At 42.7% G+C, this 22,857-nt stretch overlaps 5 protein-coding genes across 8 annotated transcripts; 2 read left to right on the top strand and 3 right to left on the bottom strand.

The window, feature by feature from the left end:
- The first annotated feature begins 282 nt into the window (after positions 1-282).
- On the top strand, positions 283-5,828 carry LOC117851325 (uncharacterized). The gene is made up of 13 exons (XM_034733121.2): positions 283-479; positions 557-644; positions 736-916; positions 1,295-1,385; positions 1,655-1,690; positions 1,772-1,876; positions 2,537-2,673; positions 2,857-2,905; positions 3,455-3,544; positions 3,623-3,676; positions 4,180-4,245; positions 5,176-5,273; positions 5,353-5,828. Exons 1-13 carry the CDS (start codon positions 366-368, stop codon positions 5,420-5,422), a joined length of 1,179 nt encoding a protein of 392 aa, XP_034589012.1. The 5' UTR covers positions 283-365; the 3' UTR covers positions 5,423-5,828.
- Positions 5,829-5,969: 141 nt separating this feature from the next.
- Positions 5,970-9,478, bottom strand: LOC117851320 (endoplasmin homolog). 2 transcript variants are annotated; one of them, XM_034733114.2, is made up of 13 exons: positions 9,332-9,421; positions 9,174-9,254; positions 9,073-9,078; positions 8,630-8,735; positions 8,374-8,500; positions 8,144-8,282; positions 7,583-7,700; positions 7,321-7,502; positions 6,995-7,210; positions 6,746-6,911; positions 6,521-6,659; positions 6,276-6,426; positions 5,970-6,126 (listed from the first exon to the last, which is right to left on the bottom strand). In XM_034733114.2, exons 1-13 carry the CDS (start codon positions 9,404-9,406, stop codon positions 5,995-5,997), a joined length of 1,638 nt encoding a protein of 545 aa, XP_034589005.1. In that variant the 5' UTR covers positions 9,407-9,421; the 3' UTR covers positions 5,970-5,994. The 2 variants fall into 2 exon arrangements, with proteins under 2 accessions (XP_034589005.1, XP_072149467.1); XM_072293366.1 differs by lacking the exon at positions 9,073-9,078 and having other exon boundaries at positions 8,630-8,820; positions 9,332-9,478.
- Positions 9,479-9,845: 367 nt separating this feature from the next.
- On the top strand, positions 9,846-11,605 carry LOC117851324 (uncharacterized). The gene is made up of 2 exons (XM_034733120.2): positions 9,846-10,026; positions 10,176-11,605. Exon 2 carries the CDS (start codon positions 10,272-10,274, stop codon positions 11,469-11,471), a length of 1,200 nt encoding a protein of 399 aa, XP_034589011.1. The 5' UTR covers positions 9,846-10,026; positions 10,176-10,271; the 3' UTR covers positions 11,472-11,605.
- A 608-nt stretch (positions 11,606-12,213) lies between these two features.
- On the bottom strand, positions 12,214-19,094 carry LOC117851328 (uncharacterized). 2 transcript variants are annotated; one of them, XM_034733126.2, is made up of 13 exons: positions 18,577-19,094; positions 18,111-18,419; positions 17,504-17,974; positions 16,657-16,747; positions 16,352-16,387; positions 16,166-16,270; positions 15,369-15,505; positions 15,137-15,185; positions 14,498-14,587; positions 14,366-14,419; positions 13,797-13,862; positions 12,769-12,866; positions 12,214-12,689 (listed from the first exon to the last, which is right to left on the bottom strand). In XM_034733126.2, exons 5-13 carry the CDS (start codon positions 16,370-16,372, stop codon positions 12,620-12,622), a joined length of 690 nt encoding a protein of 229 aa, XP_034589017.1. In that variant the 5' UTR covers positions 16,373-16,387; positions 16,657-16,747; positions 17,504-17,974; positions 18,111-18,419; positions 18,577-19,094; the 3' UTR covers positions 12,214-12,619. The 2 variants fall into 2 exon arrangements, with proteins under 2 accessions (XP_034589017.1, XP_034589016.1); XM_034733125.2 differs by lacking the exons at positions 17,504-17,974; positions 18,111-18,419; positions 18,577-19,094 and having other exon boundaries at positions 16,657-16,988.
- A 723-nt stretch (positions 19,095-19,817) lies between these two features.
- Positions 19,818-22,700, bottom strand: LOC117851321 (uncharacterized). 2 transcript variants are annotated; one of them, XM_034733117.2, is made up of 5 exons: positions 22,280-22,700; positions 22,154-22,195; positions 21,668-21,773; positions 20,471-21,511; positions 19,818-20,140 (listed from the first exon to the last, which is right to left on the bottom strand). In XM_034733117.2, the coding sequence occupies exons 1-4, from the start codon at positions 22,511-22,513 to the stop codon at positions 20,481-20,483; spliced, it is 1,413 nt and encodes a 470-aa protein (XP_034589008.1). In that variant the 5' UTR covers positions 22,514-22,700; the 3' UTR covers positions 19,818-20,140; positions 20,471-20,480. The 2 variants fall into 2 exon arrangements, with proteins under 2 accessions (XP_034589008.1, XP_034589007.1); XM_034733116.2 differs by having other exon boundaries at positions 20,471-21,773; positions 22,280-22,699.
- Between the last annotated feature and the right edge of the window lie 157 nt (positions 22,701-22,857).

A 22,857-nucleotide genomic window follows, 5' to 3' on the forward strand; every position in this document is an offset into this window, starting at 1 on the left:
TTCTGTTGGAGGATTTTCCCCTTAATCCCCTTTAACCAGGAATATAGGATAAGCGGATTGATTTTCTCAATCTGTTGGAGTTGCAATTTCATTTGCGCGTTATATCAATTGCTTCACCCAATTTTCAATACATTCTTTGCGCTACAATGTCTCTGTTTGTCGAAACCAGCTGAAGCCAAAGCATTATTTTTCTAAATCCTAATGAAGTGGTACATTTTCTTGAAACAAAATGGAGGCCCAAAATGCAGCCCTGCAAGCTGTTTGACCATTTTCCTCTTCCAAACCCCAAAGACAGGCCAGCGTTTAGTTTGCTTGCGTCAGAGTAGGCCTCCGGAATTCATCGCCGCCCACATCAGCCGCCGGCGATGTCTCCGTCCGCCGCCGCCGCCGCGCCGGCCTCCACCTCGGCGCCCCCGCTCGCGCCCCTCATCGCCGCGCAGCTCAACTACCTCATCTCGCACTCCAAGCCTCCAATCAGGGTATCCTCTCCATCCCAGCTCTCCCTCGTCTCCGCCTCGCCTCGCCGCTCCCCGTCTCATTTCTCGCTCGCTTGCAGGTGGGGCAGATCTGGTCCGGCTGCCGCAACGGCCGCCACTCCGATCGGTTCACGCTCTCCATCCCCTTCTGCCTCGACTACGTCCACTGTAAGGCTCCCTCCCTCGCTCGAAGCCTCTGATGGTTGATGGTTCTAGGGTTCGGGCTCGGATTCCACGGCTCTGATTTCTGCTACCGCAGGGGATGTCGTGTACAATGCGCTGTCTCCCAAGGTGGCGCCCGACGTGGTGTTCGGGCCGGACGACGAGGGGTTCCACCCGCTGGTCGATTATGCCGAGGCTGGAAATGGCGATAAGAGCTCCTTGGCATGCTGGGACTGCCGCGACCCCAGGGGACTCCTTGCTCTCGTACAGGAGCTCCGGTGAGGTTCTTCTTGCTTCTCCAGCTGTCTTTGTTTATGGTCTCATCAGTCATCATCATTACATAGTTTCTTGCTGGGGGTTAGTAGCACTATGTACTGAGGATCCCAAACATAGGAAGATGGTTTAACTAGGTTTATGAAGATGGGTTAGGGATCAATGTTGGTGTCTTTGCTTTCTGTCTGCGTTCGGATTGAATGAATGTATGCATTGTCCAGTTTTGTTTTTCAACTATAGTTTGTCAGGTAGGCATGTGGTTGGGAAGAAATTGGTACCATGAGATGTTCTTGTTGGTGAAGAAATCATGTTGAGATACTCCTGGTACTTTTGGTGCTAAACTTTCTTTCGATAATGTTTCATTCTAATTTTGTTTGGTGCAGGGAATTGTACGTTGAATACCACAAGAAGCAGGTCGCCAAGGTGGACGATGCAAGAGTAACGTTTGAACTAAGTACAGTTCTCTCTAAGGAGGTAACACATTTCCACACTTGCCGATTAAGTGGCATTGAGATTTTAGATTAATACGCCACATATCTAAAAGTAAGGTCTAGATTTTATTCTTAAACCCGCCTTCATATGGTATGGTTCAGTAGTGAGTGAGAAACAGAAAGGATCTTAAGTATGTGCTGAAGTTTAAGCAGCTTTACTAACTTATTACTAACTGCTCTTCCAACTAGCACAATTTTATTATTGAATAAGTTCGATGAATAATGACTTGTTGAAACTCTATAATTGAACAGGGTATTGAAGTCTGCATGGTACCTTCTGCCGATAGGGTAAGTTTACCAGTTTCCACAACCTCTTTTTTCAATGAAAATTGATATCTACTCTCAACCTGTATTTCTTGTATTTTGTAGCCAGATGAGGTGAAATTTGCTGTACCACTTCTGGACGCAGACTTCGACTTTACCAAACTGGTGCAAGGATGTCCTTGGAGAGTACCTCAAAAGATCCATCTACAGGTTAATCTCTAAAGCCACTGGTTCCATGGATGCAGAAATGAACATTTTGTAATAGTGGTAGCATTGATAATTATTATACCAGAAAAGTCTCAGCTAGCCAGGCCCTGTTGAAATGTGATTTTATGAGTAAATTTTGCAATGCCAGAGAAGGCCTCTAGACCATATTTTATCTGGCAGTAGGTACTTGCTACATCTTAATCTGCATGCTCTCCAACCAAGATGTGCACAGAGTAGGATCCTGAGGATTATTCTATTATTGTTACTGGCAGATTCAGAATATTTTTGGTGGACTGTTGTTGTATGTTACACTGAATTTTCCACCTTTTGCATGTAAGATTGACTAGAGCACCATAGCATTAACCACAACACACTACAAACTGAGAAAAACAGGATTTCACACATAACAATTTCATGGCTGCATTTTTGTATTCTCTTTAGATAGTTGAGATTTCAGTCATATGTTTATTTAGAAGTATTTATTTGATTTTTGCATGCAAACAAACTGAGAAACCTCTAGCAGAACTTTCCAGATAGTGGCAGACATCTGATGCATTTATATAGCCATCTCTTTTCATTTGTCTGTCTATAGTTTGGGCAACCGAATAGAACATACGAGCTTCATTGTGCACTTGAAAAATACATTGCCTGTTTCTTGTGCAGGTCATTTTTCCAATCAGTAGAAGTTCAAGTTACTCTTCTGTTCCTTCTGCTCCACGACTCAAACTAATCTCAACACCAGATTTGAAATCACTTTTCTCAGTTGAGGATGTGAAACTCCCTCCATGGTCAAACGGGATGTAAGTCAACTTGCCACACCGCTAAATGAAGATTATCCTGCCTTCTGTGTTATCTTGTCGCATACCATGTTTTGATGCATAACACGCTTGTTATGTCCTTGGTCCTCATTTATTACACCGTTTCTCGAAAAGAAGTAAAAATGACTTTTAACTGATTAGCTCTCCTTGGTCTATCATATGCAGGTGTTTAGCGGAGTATCTTCCTGCCTTAGAAGAAAGTCTTAACCTGCTGGTAAGCCATGTTGCTGTTGTTGTTTTGGAGTTTTTTGTGCAATTTTCATGTCAATTCCATGCATATAAGATATGGCATGGGGGGATGGGGATTGCAGAATGTCTGTGGGTTTACTGTTTCAGTTGCGCTAAAAATCTGTGTCTTCAAGTTTGGATCTGACTCTAGTCTTTCGAAAAGTGAGGGAAACTGAAACAGAAGAAAAAATGAAGCAGGAAAAAACAATAGGTCTTGTACTACTATTTTCCTTTCTGTCCACTTGCATCTCAACCCTTTGTAATGCTTCAAGTGCTTGGTTGTACAAAACCTATGGACTTTTCATTTAGCAAAGCATCTATTAGTTAGTTAAACAGAGAGGGAGGGACAGTGACAGTGGCCTGGTGATATGCCTAAGCTTCTCTCCCCCTCCCACCCTCTCATGGTTTGGCACCTAGTTGTTAATTAGCTGATGGCTATGCGATATCATGAAAACCCATGAAGTAGGGGATTATCTTTGCATAATTTTAATGGTTCTTTTTGTTCCTTACATTAACTTTGTTAATTATACTGAAGGTTGTTGAAGCATCAGCTTCAATTGGTGCCAGAAGACGTTTTATTGAGGCACTGGCTCCTACCTTTGGGAGACCGATAGAGGCTGATCCGGTATATTATATGGCATTGTTTTTTCCTTACATAATTGTGCATTTAGTCAAGTTTCCTAACGATACATCTGCGCATCAGATTTTTTGCAAGAGAGCTACAGTACTGTCCATTTCAGGAATTTTCACATTTCTGGTATGTCAGAGAATACACGAACCTATGCCCTCTTGTTCTTTTCTATTCCATGGCGTTAGTCAGAAAAAAGGAAAATGCATTTATTATGTTCTCCCATCTGCTTTGCACATAGTGAATACAAATTGTGTTAAATTTGTGAGCACATTAAGCCAACCAGATTAGTGCAGAAACAATCAAAGAATACAAAACCTGGCATCTGAGAGAAAAACAGGTCACACATCTGGGAACAATGTTTATTCTCATGGAACACCACCACAATGCTGTATGAGGTGGTGCTGATGCATTTCCCGCAATTATTATGATGAAACAATTAAAAAGCTGTATGTTTGTGGAGCATGTTTCCTTCATTTCCACTTGGCTCTGCATATTATGAACTGTTTGATGTCACACTTTGTATAAATTTTTTTAATGATTTGCATCATCCATTTTTATTCTTTCATTTAGCCTTATAATTGTGAATCAATTCATTAACAAGTGACAAGGAACACATTGTGATGCTGCAGGTTCACTTTGCTATCCCCCTTCAATTCCCAAAGCAGCAACCTGTCCTCACATTGCAGAGTTCTCAGGTCACTATTTGACTCCTCACCAGTTAGGCGTATTTGTAATTTACATGGTTGATCATAGGTCCCATTTTTGTAAGTTGTAGTGCTTTCTGCATATAGGATTGAGCAGTAGAATTGAATTTTGATACAATTGCCTAGTGAAGCTAGCACCTTTTACTTTATTGTGGGAAAATATTTAGTGCAAACCAACTTCTCGGTGGAATTGCAACCATTCCCCACTCCCACCCCCCAAAAAAGGAGAGGGTGACATACATGCATATAAAATTTTAAAACCAAACTCAAGTTTGTTATATGAATGGAATCTACAAACTGCGAAACAAAAAAACAAAAACAGAGCACATACACTGTCTGTCTTTTTCTTCACACTTTCTTTGTAGATCTATCAATTTCATATCTCATAAAAAGAAGTTGAGTTTGGTCTTGAAAATTTTTATGCATGTATTTCACCCTCTCCTCTACTTCTGATTTTTCTCAGAATTTTTCAAAACTTCTAGATACTGTTTTTTTAACATTTCCCCTTTTATTGTAACTGTAGTCATTATCTGTTTCAGGCTTTATTCTATTCCATGTCACCCCCGTTGTGGTTATGTTTGATTGTTGTTCTGAAAATGAACTCAAGAAGTAAAAATGTAGTTTTGACATATCATGGAAAATTCTCTGCACATGCTATTCAGGCCTTGAAAATTGAAACCCTTTTTCGTCACATAATTTGCTTGGGTGTTTGGAATAGTTTTATCTGATTGCCAGTAGCCTAAGTAGTAATCTGGTGATAAGAGCCACGGAGCCACATAGGTATACTACTTAGATGCTACTAAGAAAATAATGGGGTTTTTTCGTCGTATAGTCCTTTTCTATAATGGTTACAAAGTATGCTCTCTAAATTCCGTGTTTTGAACCTGTGGAATGACGGCTGCCTTCCTGATTCACCTGCAGCACTGTAATGCTGACGGGACACCTATTACGTCGCCCCCGATAAATGACTATCCCTGGAGTCCTAGATGGGATCAGGCAGAAATGGTGGAACGTATCTAGTAAGTCTATGGTCTACATGTAGTCAATCTATGTTTGCCTTTGGAGAATCCAGTTTTAAGATCCTGTCGCATTTTGCAGTGACTTCCTGACCGATGAGTGCCAAAATTTCAAGAAGTTCTGCAGTGATGCTATCACCCAGCAGAAATAGCTGCCATCACTCAGCAGCGGAAGCTTTGAACAAGCTTCCTTATTCTTAGCAACTGGAACCCTCGTGTCCATTTCTGTATCGCAACAGGCAACAGGCAACAGGCGATGGACCGGTGCCCATTCACTGCTGTATCAGGATTTCCTGTCATGTGATGCGGGAAGTTGGGAGGCAATCTCAGGCGGTAGAACCCCATAGGATCGCTTCTGTTTTGCAGCCTTGTTGATTGTTTGGGATGTGTGCAATCCATTTCTTTGGACCTTGTAAATATGGTTAGAATGGCAGGCATCTCTACCTCCATCGCACCCTCCCTTGTAAAGTACGCTGGCAAAGATTTTTACTCTCGCTGCTGTTAGGGAAATTGTATTGGTTTTCTGCGCATACCTGATAATCCATACAAACTTGTGTATATTGGCTCAATTGTCCGAGAAGCGGTGCGTTTGGTTGGGTGCGATTTTACTCCATGCAAACTTGTTGGGAGGGAATGCGAGTTTAGAGATAAGAGTCTATAAATATCTTTTTATCAGATGAGAATGGGAATTTTGTGGGGTGAAGAATATGAATTTAGGGTTCAACTAACTAGCACCAATCTGGTTGGGAATTGAAGGATAATAAGGATAATAAGCACCAATCTGGAACTTCTTGTCCTCGTAGTCCATCAGGTATTGCATCAGGTACTCGTCCACTGGGTCAGTGAAGAAGATAACCTGTGAAACAAATACAATTGCAGTATTAATTCACAAGCTGTATCCAGGTACGAAACTAAAGTTGACTTATAAAGCAACTAAAGGCGACAGAGAGCATGTGATCTGGTTCCCGGATGGACAACTATTTTACATCCAGATCAGCATCACACCTCATAGTTCTTCTTGGTTAGCCTCTCAAGGAACGGAGACTTCTCCAGCTGTTCTTTGCTGCTTCCCGTGATGTAGAAGATGTCTTTCTGCCCTGACTTCATCCTTGAAATGTACTCGTCAAGAGAGGCAAGTTTGCCATCTGACTTGGTACTGAAACAAACAAACAAAAACAAGGTCAGCTTTATTTTGCCTACTACATATAATTAAACTCATAATGAATGGAAAACAGCACTGAAGGATGAACCTTTCAAATCTAAGAAGCTTGGCAAGGCGGTTCCTGTTAGTTGCATCTTCGATGATGCCCAGCTTGATCGATTTGCCAAACTCATTCCAGAACTTGGCATACTGGCCCTTCTTCTCCTCCATTTCACTTTTCTCTTCATCTGATTACAGAAATATTTTTATGAGTACTACAATAGTAAATACAGAGTATGTGACATGGCCATTTATTACAGCAAAGACTCATTACCTGTCTTATCTTTGTTGCTGTACTCATCAGGATCTTCTTCAGCAATTTTCCTAATCATGTCAAGAGCTTTGCGGATCAGTTTCTTCTTGATGGTCTTCAGACTGCTATGTTGTTGAAGCATTTCTCGTGATACATTTAGGGGCAGTGTGTCTGAATCAACAATACCCTAGAGAGAAAAGCACTATAAGATTTAGTCTGCTATGTCAATGAATTGAATACGACAGGTTTTTCTATACAGTAATACAATACCTTCAAAAAGTTGAGATACTTCGGAAGGAGGTCATCAAATTCATCAGAGATAAAAACTCTTCTAACATACAACTTGAGGTTTGACTTGTTATTGTTGTAGTAACTCTCATACAGATCATGTGGAGCCTTCGGAGGAACAAATAGCAAAGCTTTGAACTCAACATCTCCCTCAGCAGTGAAGTGGCTCCATGCCATAGGCTTGTCATCACCGAAGTCCTACAAAAAAATAAGATGGTGAATTCATACAGGGTTTCCTCGACAAGGCGCAACCACTAAGCTTTCTTGAAATTTGTTTGAACCAATCAACTCATTGTTACAGTCTTTACCTTAGCCAGTGAGTGGTAAAACTTTGAGTATTCTTCATCAGTAACCTCCTTGGGGCTACGAAGCCATACAGCCTTCACATCATTCAGAAGCTCCCACTCAGAAGTAGTCTCCTTTATTGTCTTTGTCTTGGGCTTCTTCTCTTCACCTTCCTCTGTCTCTTCCTCATCTGTGGTTTCTGGGGCTGTTAAGACACATGCTGCATTAGCACTTACACATAACATGGCTACCATCAAAGAGAAAAAACATTAACTAAAGACTTACTCGACTCCTCGTCTTCACTTGTTTCCTCCTCGTCAGCTGGCACTTCAACATCAACCTCCTTGGTTGACCACAGATAAATGGGGAAGTTGATGAACTCAGAGTACCTCTTCACCAAATCCTGCAAAACAGAATATTCAAGTTAAACACTTGTAATAACATATCGAAAAATTGCCTTATAAAGTCTAGAACAGATTTGCTTCATCTTATAATGCATGCAGCCCAGCTAGTAAACAGGGAAAAAAGAAAAATATATTTCACTTGCCCTCACACAGTAACACGAAAAGTATCCTGTGATTGGTGAATGTGCTTCATTGAATCAGTGCGCTATAAAGATGAAACAACAGACCACTGTGAAACCATGACTTTGCAAAAAGTGTGATTGAAATTCCTAGTTAGCAACATCAATATCTGATACAAAATAATATCAACCAAACTATTACAAGAGTAGCATGTCATTCATGTCCAACTAATAAAAGATGCTGATTCATACTACACAACAAACTTGGTTCACATCATGTATTTGCAGAAGAAGCCAATTAACGCCAACAAAAGTTGTAATACCTTTAGCTTGTCCTCTTCCAAGTACTCCTTGGCCTCATCTCGCAGATGGAGTCTTATCTCAGTTCCACGGCCAAGGGGTTCATTCCATGTATCCTCGGATATAGCGAATGATCCATCAGCCTTTGACTCCCACACATACCTATACAAGTACAACACCATAACAGCTTTAAGAAAATTGCATAAAAAAAGCAAGAGATGTACCAAAAACAATATACAACGGCATGTCTTACTGTTTGTCATCGTTGTGCTTGCTAACCACTTCAACATAGTCAGCAACCAAGTACACAGAATAGAAACCAACACCAAACTGCCCAATCAGATTGAGGTCACCTCCAGACTGCATCTTTTCCACAAAAGCTGCAAGCGTTGCAAGCAATTAACACTTTTTCCTATGGGAAAGAATTAACATTTTCCAAGAGGATAATCCAAGCATATTTGTCAAGACTTGGAGTGCAGTTATCAGTAGAATAGACAAAAAAGCAGTACCTGAAGTCCCAGATTTAGCTATGGTTCCAAGGTTCTTAATCAGATCTTCCTTGGTCATACCAATACCCCTATCCCGAATTGAGAGGATCTTCTTCTCTTTGTCCAACTTAGGCCCCGTTTGGTAGAGCTTCGGCTTCTCATAAAACGGCTTCGGCTTCGGCTTTTTCGGTGGAGTGGCTTTTTTAGTGAAGCTGAAGCCGTTTTGCAAAACATTTGGTAAAACGGCTTCTCAATGGCAATATATGTAATTTTATGATCACTTAATGCTTGGAGAGGGAGGAGAAGCCGGTGAAGCCACTTTTTTCGGCTTCTCCTCTCTAGTGTAAGCCGTTTTGCGGCTTCTCCCCAGCTTTGGTGGTGAAGCCGTTTTGAAATTGACCCTTTGGTAGGGCTTCACCAAAAGCCAGTGGAGAAGCACTTTGAGAAGCCCTACCAAACGGGACCTTAATCTACATGTGCACAGACCAGAGGCCTTAATAATGAATTCTACAGCAAGACATGACCCAAGAGAAAAATAGGCTTTCAAAGTTGCAGTATACTGTACCTGGATTTCAAGCTTAGCAGTGGCACCTTCACCCAGAACCTCCTTATCAGTGAGGGAAAGGAATCTAATCTTATCCAAGGCCTACAAACATGCAGATACTAAAGTTAATTTCGAATATCCACAATGAAGCATAAACACGGGCCAAATGCAATACATACATCAGAGGCATTGGATATGAGCTCCCTCAGGAAGATGTCCTTGTTGCTGTAGAGTGAGTTGATGATGATGTCCATGAGTCTGGACACCTCAGCTTGGAACTCAAACTTTTCAGCCGAGCTCCTGATAGTCTTCCTAGAGGCGGCGGCGAAGGCAGACGCCGAGGCAGGGGGATCGATTGGAGGCTGTGCAGCGTCTTCGTGATGCGTTTCCTACTCGGAATCGGAATCGTCCGCACCGGCCCAGAGCACAATTCCTGAGTCGGGCCAAAACTCATTACGGCCCACCTCTAACACCTTTCTTCTTTTGGGCTCTCCCGCCGGTTGGCACTGCAGCCCACCACCAGCACTAACTGTTGTACGGGCCGGGTCCAGTAACCAATCCGGTCCCGCGTGTGTGCGGTTGTTTCTGGTGAGGTGAGCGCCTGAGCCCAGAAGAAGTCCAGCACCATGTCGTGTGGAGGCCCGGCCCGGCGGGAGGCACGCACAGCCTGCAAAAAGACGCTGCACAGCCTCCAATCGATCCCCCTGCCTCGGCGTCTGCCTTCGCCGCCGCCTCCAATCAATCCCCGCCGCCTCCAATCAATCCCCCCGCCTCGGCGTCTGCCGCCGCCGCCGCCACGGCCACCGCCCACGCCCACGCCCACGCCCAACTCACTCCTATGGAGAGTCACCGCCGCACCATCTTCGACCAATAGGTGCGTACCTGCGGTTCCTTCTTCTCTGTTGCCCTTTGTTGTCCTCGATTCGGATTTGGATACTTGGATTTGTCGGTTTGGGTTGCAATAAAAGATTGTGCCTGATAGAGTTCTGTTTGGTAATCGATTGTTACGATTCAAAATCGCAGGGATCAATCTCAACGCCAACCTCTGTCAGATCTAGTTTGCGCCGGTTGGTGAGGAGAGGACAAGAAGGCGACGATCGAGCAAGGAACAAGAACGAGATGCAATCGCTAAAGCGCCGGCGCGGTGATGGTGACAGCCTCCACGCGGCAAAGCGTCTGGAGGAGCGCCGCCTCTACCTCATCTTTGATGACTGGCCGTGGGGATACAGCATCCGCGAGATAGACTTGCGCGTCTCCACCAGTCAGAAGTCATCACAGAACGGCGCCGCCGCCTCAGGCAACGGCGCCGCCGCCGCCTCCAGCGAAGGCGCTGACCGGCACTTGCCTCAGCCTATCATCTGCTTGGAGGCACCGCGGGGGTTACCCTTGTTCTTCGCCGCCGTTGGCACCAGGATCGTGGCGACGCATCCCAGAGATCCCTGGGACGATGACTCGGTGTCCGGTGACTTCATGCCCATCGTCGACGTCCGCTCGCGGGGCGTCACCTTTGGCCCTAGCCAGACGCATCTCGATATTCCCATCTACCTCCCTGTCCACAATGGGTTGTTCGCTTTGGACAACTGCGCCGTCTCGATGCTCTCCTTCGAGCCGCTCTGGCCCCCGCGGCTGGAAATTCGTCGCAGTAGCAACGATGGGTGGTCGTGGCGCGAACTCCCGGAGCCGCCATTCGACAGGCTGGATGTCACTGCCTACATTGTGAGCCCTGATGAGACGATCATGGTCAGCACCAACGAGGGCACCTTCACCTCGGACATCGTGAAGATCGACACGGAGGAGCTTGTTTGGATGCCATCTTGCAACCAGTGGACGCTGCCATTCACCGGCCGCGGGTACTTTGTCAGCTGCCTGGGAACCAATGTAGGGCTCTCCAAAGATCCGGCCACCCTCGGCCACCTGGTGGGCGCCACCGACGGCGGTAAGCTGAAGCTTTGCAAGGAGAAGTTGTTCAGCCAGGACCCAGCTGAGACCCATGTAGGTGCTACACTCCTCCATATGCAAGATGGGAATGGAGATGGGAATGAGTTTTGCCTTGTCCAGTGCGTCTCTGTTGAACATGGCAACGATGATCAGGAGCTCAAGGAGGGTGGAGAGGAGGTGCCTATTGAACATGGCGACGATGATCAGGAGCTCAAGGAGGGTGGAAGTCGCTATCTTTATCGTTTGACAACGTTCTCTGTCAGCTATGACAACAATGGAGACCTGACGACCGGCGGGACTTGCAAGGTGCAATGCTACAAGGTGCCTAAACAAACCACCGAGAGATTCCTCAATGTGGACCCTGTGGCATTTTGGCTGTAAGATGCTACAATCAGGTCGTGATAAGGAGTTAGTATCTTTGAATTTAACTCGGTTGTGACTCTTTTGCCTTATATGTTTTAATGATGTGTACACTCAACTGCAGTTCTGTTAATGTATTGCCTTCCTATGTTTAAGTTGTGACAATTTTTTTAGGATGAGATGCTTTCATATTTATGTTCAACCAGAATAATCTCCAGGATATATTGGACAGTGAAATAATAGATGGTGAAGTTCTGGTAGTGCTTGAGAAACTAGGGGAACTTGTTATGCACTGTCTGAGCCCAAAAGGAGATGACAAGCCAACAATAAATGTAGTGGCAGAGCGACTACAGATGTTGAGAAGACTCCAAATGCAGCTACTCAGAGTAAATTTGCGTTGGAGTTAGGACTTTTAGTCATAATATAATATTCCTTGTTTGAGAACGGGAATTCGATAGAGAATTGTATATAATATTCCTTGTTTGAGAACGGGAATTCGATAGAGAATTGTTATCCTTGTTTGGTTGGTGGTTTGGGGCGTGCGAAACAGTTAAGATTTATTATCCTTCAATTCCCAACCAGATTGGTGCTAGTTAGTTGAACCCTAAATTCATATTCTTCGCCCCACAAAATTCCCATTCTCATCTGATAAAAAGATATTTATAGACTCTTATCTCTAAACTCGCATTCCCTCCCAACAAGTTTGCATGGAGTAAAATCGCACCCAACCAAACGCACCGCTTCTCGGACAATTGAGCCAATATACACAAGTTTGTATGGATTATCAGGTATGCGCAGAAAACCAATACAATTTCCCTAACAGCAGCGAGAGTAAAAATCTTTGCCAGCGTACTTTACAAGGGAGGGTGCGATGGAGGTAGAGATGCCTGCCATTCTAACCATATTTACAAGGTCCAAAGAAATGGATTGCACACATCCCAAACAATCAACAAGGCTGCAAAACAGAAGCGATCCTATGGGGTTCTACCGCCTGAGATTGCCTCCCAACTTCCCGCATCACATGACAGGAAATCCTGATACAGCAGTGAATGGGCACCGGTCCATCGCCTGTTGCCTGTTGCCTGTTGCGATACAGAAATGGACACGAGGGTTCCAGTTGCTAAGAATAAGGAAGCTTGTTCAAAGCTTCCGCTGCTGAGTGATGGCAGCTATTTCTGCTGGGTGATAGCATCACTGCAGAACTTCTTGAAATTTTGGCACTCATCGGTCAGGAAGTCACTGCAAAATGCGACAGGATCTTAAAACTGGATTCTCCAAAGGCAAACATAGATTGACTACATGTAGACCATAGACTTACTAGATACGTTCCACCATTTCTGCCTGATCCCATCTAGGACTCCAGGGATAGTCATTTATCGGGGGCGACGTAATAGGTGTCCCGTCAGCATTACAGTGCTGCAGGTGAATCAGGAAGGCAGCCGTCATTCCACAGGTTCAAAACACGGAATTTAGAGAGCATACTTTGTAACCATTATAGAAAAGGACTATACGACGAAAAAACCCCATTATTTTCTTAGTAGCATCTAAGTAGTATACCTATGTGGCTCCGTGGCTCTTATCACCAGATTACTACTTAGGCTACTGGCAATCAGATAAAACTATTCCAAACACCCAAGCAAATTATGTGACGAAAAAGGGTTTCAATTTTCAAGGCCTGAATAGCATGTGCAGAGAATTTTCCATGATATGTCAAAACTACATTTTTACTTCTTGAGTTCATTTTCAGAACAACAATCAAACATAACCACAACGGGGGTGACATGGAATAGAATAAAGCCTGAAACAGATAATGACTACAGTTACAATAAAAGGGGAAATGTTAAAAAAACAGTATCTAGAAGTTTTGAAAAATTCTGAGAAAAATCAGAAGTAGAGGAGAGGGTGAAATACATGCATAAAAATTTTCAAGACCAAACTCAACTTCTTTTTATGAGATATGAAATTGATAGATCTACAAAGAAAGTGTGAAGAAAAAGACAGACAGTGTATGTGCTCTGTTTTTGTTTTTTTGTTTCGCAGTTTGTAGATTCCATTCATATAACAAACTTGAGTTTGGTTTTAAAATTTTATATGCATGTATGTCACCCTCTCCTTTTTTGGGGGGTGGGAGTGGGGAATGGTTGCAATTCCACCGAGAAGTTGGTTTGCACTAAATATTTTCCCACAATAAAGTAAAAGGTGCTAGCTTCACTAGGCAATTGTATCAAAATTCAATTCTACTGCTCAATCCTATATGCAGAAAGCACTACAACTTACAAAAATGGGACCTATGATCAACCATGTAAATTACAAATACGCCTAACTGGTGAGGAGTCAAATAGTGACCTGAGAACTCTGCAATGTGAGGACAGGTTGCTGCTTTGGGAATTGAAGGGGGATAGCAAAGTGAACCTGCAGCATCACAATGTGTTCCTTGTCACTTGTTAATGAATTGATTCACAATTATAAGGCTAAATGAAAGAATAAAAATGGATGATGCAAATCATTAAAAAAATTTATACAAAGTGTGACATCAAACAGTTCATAATATGCAGAGCCAAGTGGAAATGAAGGAAACATGCTCCACAAACATACAGCTTTTTAATTGTTTCATCATAATAATTGCGGGAAATGCATCAGCACCACCTCATACAGCATTGTGGTGGTGTTCCATGAGAATAAACATTGTTCCCAGATGTGTGACCTGTTTTTCTCTCAGATGCCAGGTTTTGTATTCTTTGATTGTTTCTGCACTAATCTGGTTGGCTTAATGTGCTCACAAATTTAACACAATTTGTATTCACTATGTGCAAAGCAGATGGGAGAACATAATAAATGCATTTTCCTTTTTTCTGACTAACGCCATGGAATAGAAAAGAACAAGAGGGCATAGGTTCGTGTATTCTCTGACATACCAGAAATGTGAAAATTCCTGAAATGGACAGTACTGTAGCTCTCTTGCAAAAAATCTGATGCGCAGATGTATCGTTAGGAAACTTGACTAAATGCACAATTATGTAAGGAAAAAACAATGCCATATAATATACCGGATCAGCCTCTATCGGTCTCCCAAAGGTAGGAGCCAGTGCCTCAATAAAACGTCTTCTGGCACCAATTGAAGCTGATGCTTCAACAACCTTCAGTATAATTAACAAAGTTAATGTAAGGAACAAAAAGAACCATTAAAATTATGCAAAGATAATCCCCTACTTCATGGGTTTTCATGATATCGCATAGCCATCAGCTAATTAACAACTAGGTGCCAAACCATGAGAGGGTGGGAGGGGGAGAGAAGCTTAGGCATATCACCAGGCCACTGTCACTGTCCCTCCCTCTCTGTTTAACTAACTAATAGATGCTTTGCTAAATGAAAAGTCCATAGGTTTTGTACAACCAAGCACTTGAAGCATTACAAAGGGTTGAGATGCAAGTGGACAGAAAGGAAAATAGTAGTACAAGACCTATTGTTTTTTCCTGCTTCATTTTTTCTTCTGTTTCAGTTTCCCTCACTTTTCGAAAGACTAGAGTCAGATCCAAACTTGAAGACACAGATTTTTAGCGCAACTGAAACAGTAAACCCACAGACATTCTGCAATCCCCATCCCCCCATGCCATATCTTATATGCATGGAATTGACATGAAAATTGCACAAAAAACTCCAAAACAACAACAGCAACATGGCTTACCAGCAGGTTAAGACTTTCTTCTAAGGCAGGAAGATACTCCGCTAAACACCTGCATATGATAGACCAAGGAGAGCTAATCAGTTAAAAGTCATTTTTACTTCTTTTCGAGAAACGGTGTAATAAATGAGGACCAAGGACATAACAAGCGTGTTATGCATCAAAACATGGTATGCGACAAGATAACACAGAAGGCAGGATAATCTTCATTTAGCGGTGTGGCAAGTTGACTTACATCCCGTTTGACCATGGAGGGAGTTTCACATCCTCAACTGAGAAAAGTGATTTCAAATCTGGTGTTGAGATTAGTTTGAGTCGTGGAGCAGAAGGAACAGAAGAGTAACTTGAACTTCTACTGATTGGAAAAATGACCTGCACAAGAAACAGGCAATGTATTTTTCAAGTGCACAATGAAGCTCGTATGTTCTATTCGGTTGCCCAAACTATAGACAGACAAATGAAAAGAGATGGCTATATAAATGCATCAGATGTCTGCCACTATCTGGAAAGTTCTGCTAGAGGTTTCTCAGTTTGTTTGCATGCAAAAATCAAATAAATACTTCTAAATAAACATATGACTGAAATCTCAACTATCTAAAGAGAATACAAAAATGCAGCCATGAAATTGTTATGTGTGAAATCCTGTTTTTCTCAGTTTGTAGTGTGTTGTGGTTAATGCTATGGTGCTCTAGTCAATCTTACATGCAAAAGGTGGAAAATTCAGTGTAACATACAACAACAGTCCACCAAAAATATTCTGAATCTGCCAGTAACAATAATAGAATAATCCTCAGGATCCTACTCTGTGCACATCTTGGTTGGAGAGCATGCAGATTAAGATGTAGCAAGTACCTACTGCCAGATAAAATATGGTCTAGAGGCCTTCTCTGGCATTGCAAAATTTACTCATAAAATCACATTTCAACAGGGCCTGGCTAGCTGAGACTTTTCTGGTATAATAATTATCAATGCTACCACTATTACAAAATGTTCATTTCTGCATCCATGGAACCAGTGGCTTTAGAGATTAACCTGTAGATGGATCTTTTGAGGTACTCTCCAAGGACATCCTTGCACCAGTTTGGTAAAGTCGAAGTCTGCGTCCAGAAGTGGTACAGCAAATTTCACCTCATCTGGCTACAAAATACAAGAAATACAGGTTGAGAGTAGATATCAATTTTCATTGAAAAAAGAGGTTGTGGAAACTGGTAAACTTACCCTATCGGCAGAAGGTACCATGCAGACTTCAATACCCTGTTCAATTATAGAGTTTCAACAAGTCATTATTCATCGAACTTATTCAATAATAAAATTGTGCTAGTTGGAAGAGCAGTTAGTAATAAGTTAGTAAAGCTGCTTAAACTTCAGCACATACTTAAGATCCTTTCTGTTTCTCACTCACTACTGAACCATACCATATGAAGGCGGGTTTAAGAATAAAATCTAGACCTTACTTTTAGATATGTGGCGTATTAATCTAAAATCTCAATGCCACTTAATCGGCAAGTGTGGAAATGTGTTACCTCCTTAGAGAGAACTGTACTTAGTTCAAACGTTACTCTTGCATCGTCCACCTTGGCGACCTGCTTCTTGTGGTATTCAACGTACAATTCCCTGCACCAAACAAAATTAGAATGAAACATTATCGAAAGAAAGTTTAGCACCAAAAGTACCAGGAGTATCTCAACATGATTTCTTCACCAACAAGAACATCTCATGGTACCAATTTCTTCCCAACCACATGCCTACCTGACAAACTATAGTTGAAAAACAAAACTGGACAATGCCGTTTGTTAACAACGAATATTATCACATAGCAAGAGAAATATTATCACATAGCAAGAGAAATCAGTTTGTTGTGCACATATATCATGCAATAAGAGAAGATCAAGTACATGAAGAACAGAAAAGGAATCCATTTATATACCTTCATCACAAAAAAAATCTCTCTTAGCAGAAGCCATCAGATAACATGTCTATGTACCATTAGCAAACTGATGAAGAAAATTTTTTCCAGAGTTAGATACTAAGTAGATTACACATTCATCGCAATTTAGAATCAATAAACCTGACACAGGCTCCATTTCATGCACAAGAGTGTTGAGAAAGCAAGGTCTTAATATTATTGCTTCACACAAACAGGATTGATAGCAAAAGCATCAGGAAAAAAGCTAAGTATAAAACAGCCAAAAATCGTCTAATAGAAAAGATTGGTTCAGACCCCTCTTACTTACAACACAGTCCCATTTACTAACATTGGCATGTCTTAAGGTACAATCTGGTCATTCACCATATGTAAATAGACATCAACATATCCTTAGCTGATATCGTCCCTACAAGAAAGTGGAATATGAAGGTAATTGGACTCACACTCTCACAGGCTTGCCGATATCCTTAGCCTCTGGGCTGCACAGAAAATGATATTGGAGACAGGTAAGGGGAGCTTCATGTTATATCATCAGACACTGTTAATTAAGTTATATATGCACGTAATATATACTGTTGAGAATAATCCAGACCATAATATCGTTGCTTCACACAAACATGAATAACAGTAGTGAAGTACATAACAGCAACAAGAACAAAAGGTAAATACAAAACAGACAGGAAGCACAGAATATAGAGAAGGATAATTCAGATATTGGCTATCCTCTCTTCCTCGAGCAGTTGAGCTCAGTCCCCTTCACTCAGATTGGCATGCCTTTGGGAAAATCTGGTTCTTTAACAACATGTAAATAGGCACAGAACACAGTACGCAGCATTTATCGTTCCAATGAGGATGCGAAGGAGGACGGTGCTCGGATTCACCGGTTTGCTGACATCCTCAGCCTTTGAACCAAGCTGCATAAAAATTAGAATGGAAAACTTATGCTAGAAACCCTCGATGAAATGAACAATCTAAAAAATCAAATGAGGTACGCCAAATATTCACTGAGATATGTAACAGTGAATCCATTAGCAAAAATGAGAAGTATACCTCCAAAGGAGAGTGTCCACATTCTCTCTTCACCTGTGACAGAGCATCCCATAATGAGGCCATGCCTTCGGCAACCATGGTACCACTTTGATCCAATTCTTTTCAGCCTGACATAGTGACATCCTTGAACCCAGCCTTCTTGAACCACTCGATGTACCTTCCTTGGGGAAGAGCAACCACATATCAACGAAGCAGCAGGACAGCCAGAAGGTTGGGTACATGGGGCCAATCTCACAAGCTAGCCCACCAAACCTCAGGACCCTGTACGCTTCCTTGATTCCTCTCCGCAGCTCAGCCCAATACTCAATGCTGCAATGTATGTGACAGATCACGAAAATCAGCAATCTCTACTTGACTAGTTAAGAACAGAATGTGCAATCATCACAATACCAATTACTTGCAACTGATTCACAATATGTACAGTAGTGAAGAGAAGTGAAGTGGATCAAGCAAGAGCGTCAGTGACCTGCTGGCGAAGATGTGTCGGTCGAAGGTGTCAGTGGGGATGGGCAGGTCCTCGGCATCGCCCTCCATGATGGTGACCCCCTTGAGCGCCTCTTGCTGGTAGGACTTCTCGAGCTAGTGCGGGGACTGGTCGAGCAGCGTTACGTTCTCCAACTGACAAGAACACTCAACTACTTTATAAAGAAGATGGATGGTATTTTGTGGGGACACTGAAACACCTACTTTTACTCGCGAGAAAGATAGGTTTACAAATATGCTCAATATCATCTATCTGTTGCAGTCAATGTTCTAATTTGACTTGAACAATCTTGTGGGTTGTATGGTTGATGCCAAATCAACAGATCATGCTTGTGCTATGCTATCTGAAAAATATCATTGAATCTTTGGACCCATAAAAAGCGGAATTTGTGCTTGTGGAAATTCTCAAGCGAGCGTAGCTGCCGCTGAACTGAAAGATTCCCTGCCATGTGCAATTATTAGTTCGTGACTAAAAAATAGGATTTTTAAAAAAAGTAGTAAATAGGAAACTTTAAGAAATGGCGTTTTCTGCCTTTCTACATCTTCCTGTCAGTATTCAGAAAAATCTGTCCATATGCTGTGAATTGTGGATCCATAAAAGTTCCCTGGTTTAAATGTGAATCCAAAAACAAATAAAAAATGAGCAGCACGAAGGGGAAAACAGCTGTATAGGCAGTATAGCCTAAAGAAGGAACTAAAGAAACTAAGGGAAAACAGCAGAGCAGCACATTTGAAGTAAATCATATATAATAATACAATAGAACACAAAAATCAGCAGCAACTCTGCAGAGAAGATGGCTCTCATGATCTACCTAGCATTTAATTGGAAAAATGGCGCACAAAGAAGCATTAAGAACTCAAAGCATTCAAAGATGGAAAAATGATTGCTCTCATCATATGTACTCAAAGCATTTAATTAGAAAATGGTGAACTCCAGGTCAAATTCTACAATCAGCACATACTGTTCTGCCTAAACCACATCTTTAGATTATCATGAACGTATATCAGAAAAGGAACAATCCTGAAACCACGCACATATAACAGCAACACCGTCAATGATCGAAACTGCTCACCGCCACAGGAACCCAAGGCTGCTAGCGTGCTCCTTGCCCCACCAAACAACATATTTTAAATCACATATCAGAAGCAAATAAACAACTAATATGACCTCCTAGCTCCAACAAACAATATTATTTTATGGACAGGTGAGAGAGCACAGACAAATTCATAAATAGAGTTCACACTTCTCAAGTCAGTCACAACACAAAAGACAGTCTCAACATAAAAGTTTCAGTCTCAACACAAAAGGAGCACACTCACACAATAAAAGGAACGCAGTAAGGAACAAATCACAATACAAAAGGAACAGAGTGCAGCACAACTTTATAACTAAAACATGACATGATGCCATAGCCTCTTATTCCCATCTCCATCTTCAGATTCAACGTTTCTTCATGAAGCTTCCCTTTTGCTTTGTTCTGCAATGGTAACCACATCAGAATACGCTTCGAACCACTTCTCAGAACCAGCTTGGTGCCTTTCCAACCCTGTTTGTGAACAAAATCATTTATAGTCAGTGTTGAACTACAAAATGCCGGAGCTTGCCCTCCGCCGTAATGAATCTTTTGACCCAAAAACAATTCAGATTGTTCAACTTCTCAATTTTTAGCTTTTAATATATTCTATATGTATACCAAGTAAGTAGCTTTGTAACAGTATCATATTCTACTTTTAGAATCAACTACAATGGAAATCAGTTGTTATAGTGGTATTTTGGAGGTTCTCTCACTGCACAGATCTGTTGTTATTGGAGGCAATATATGTCACACTTGGAAAGCTTAGAGCCGAATGCAATAATGAAGGACAAGAGCTCTTACATGGCATAGCCTAACGAAGAAGGCGCACATCAGTGAAGTTCTCATGCCACTTAAGAGTTACGAGTTCTCCCTCGTTAAACAAGGCCCTCTGGAGCTTATAAAGCATATGAGGGTCGACAAGATCAAACATGTCTGAAAGTTGTTCCTCATCGAACATTTGCCTTTGAGAAACTTGTTGAGCTCCAACTGGCCCAGCCGCTGCAATTGCTGCTCTTGCTGCTGCTCTTGCTGCATTTCCTGCCGCCGTCACCGCCGCATATGAAGTAGGATCTGGATGGCTGGCTCTTGCAAGTGCTGCTGCTGTTGCTGCGGCAGCGGCCTCCACCAATGAGCCATTGTGCTTTCGTAATGCTTTTATGATGGATGATGCTATATATTTAGCATGCCAGATGTGGAAAGGCTCCAGGAGCTCTCGGGCACATCTTGCTGGTATAGGCTGGGGCACTCCACCCAATGCCGCTGCTATAGATTGCACGCTGTGTGCTGCTGCTTGATGAGCTGCTTTCAATGCTTCATGTACCCCCCCAATATCAAATGAATAGTCCTTAATCAGGTGAGCACCTCCATTCCTCCGAAAAACCAATAATCCCTCAACAGTTGGAAGATAACGGACTCTACCGCTGAGAAAATCAGAAATTCTGTCAGTGAAACTCTTGGAGGGTTGTTTGAAACGCAGGAGCTCATGAAGATGTACATTCTTCATTGAGCTATGGATCCAATTGCTCAATGTGATGCTTCGAAGAATCCTTGTGTACATCCTGTAGTCTTTGCCCTTGATCACTATAAGCCGATCAAATAATTTGGTGAAGAGGGTGCATTTTCTAGTTCCATTCTCACGCGCCACATGAATCTGGAGAAGTGGATAAAGAGTGTTGTTGAAGTTCTTCAGCACCGAGAGAAGATCTGCAACATCAGCAGGTACAGGACCATATACAGCTACGCAAAAAATGTTGTTCTCAGCCACATCCGCAACCGCATACATGTCCCTTGATGTTGTCAGAGCATCTGCCGGCACCAGTTTGTCCAGAAGGTTCTTTGTGCCTTTAAGAAAACCAGAGTGAGTAACTCCCAAATCATCAGGATGGAGATTACCATCAACTGAGAAACCAAAGTGAACAAGTAGAGTTGTCCAGTCTAAAATGGCATTGAACATATTTCTCGCGTGGTCAGATGACTTTTTGTGCATCCTTTGATCACCTGGTATAGCCACTTGGACAATCGGATCCCTTGACTGAATATATGCCACCATGGACTGGCGCAATTGTGTCATTTCATTAGAGAAAAACAGATCGAGTACAGGTACCTACAAAAGTTCAATCAAATGAAATCTTAGTCAAATAATTCAATGCCAAATAAAAGTTATTATCTCAACCACATGAGCATCAACAGGCATTACTTAAGGTAATTCTCAATCACATGTTCAATCAAATGAAATCTTAGTCAAATAATTCATATGCCAAATAAAAGTTATTATCTCAACCACATGTTATTATCTCAACCACATGCTATTATAATCTTAGACAAACTACACCTATATGTTATTATCTCAACCACATGAGCATCAACAGGCATTACTTAAGGTAATTCTAATCTCCAAGACCAAAAACAGTAGCCAACACAAATAATATTTTCAGAGGTTCTTAAACACAAAACACTTGAACAAAACAACATTTCATCACTTACCGGAATCTGATGACCAAGTGCATTAATGATTGGAGAATGACACTGAAAAAAAAACATGTGTCAAAGGAGTTACTTTTGTCTTTGATCGGAATCATCGGATCTACATGAGTGAAATGATTCGTTTACCTGTTCTTGCCGTTGCTCCCGCAGCTTCTGACGCATGTTGCGGAGACGCTGGCGTAGTTGCCGCAGCATCCGCCGTGCGAGCAACCCAGATTGGCTAAGCAGGATCTGCTCACCCCGGCGCCTCTTGCGGCTACACCGCTGTCGTGCGTGCAGCAGCACCTCCTTCATAGAGTCGGCAAGCACACGGGCCGTGACCTTCGCACCGGCATGCCTGCGGGCCCGACGCGGCGCCATCTCCAAGACGCGGGGCGAGGAAGAGGCAATGCGGAGCTGAGGAGCGGGAGAAGCCTACGGCGACGGAGAGGACGCGGGCGAGCGGCGAAGGAGGGGACGCGGGCGGGTGGCGACGGCGAAGGAGGGGACGCGAGCGGACGGCGAAGGAGGGGACGCGGGCGGACGGCGACGGAGGGCAAGAGAGAAGCGGGAGGCTAGGGTTTTGGGACTTGGACTTGGGGACTTGGGGTATGTGCGTGCGGCGTGCCAGCGCACGCGTGGGCTGTGCCTGCGCTATCGGCTTGTGGGCTGGTTGGGCAGCCCAAGAAACGGAAATACCAAAAGCAATTGTTAACGGAGCCCAT

Source organism: Setaria viridis, chromosome 4 (genome assembly GCF_005286985.2).
Source record: "Setaria viridis chromosome 4, Setaria_viridis_v4.0, whole genome shotgun sequence".
In the NCBI taxonomy this organism is placed as follows: Eukaryota; Viridiplantae; Streptophyta; class Magnoliopsida; order Poales; family Poaceae; genus Setaria; species Setaria viridis.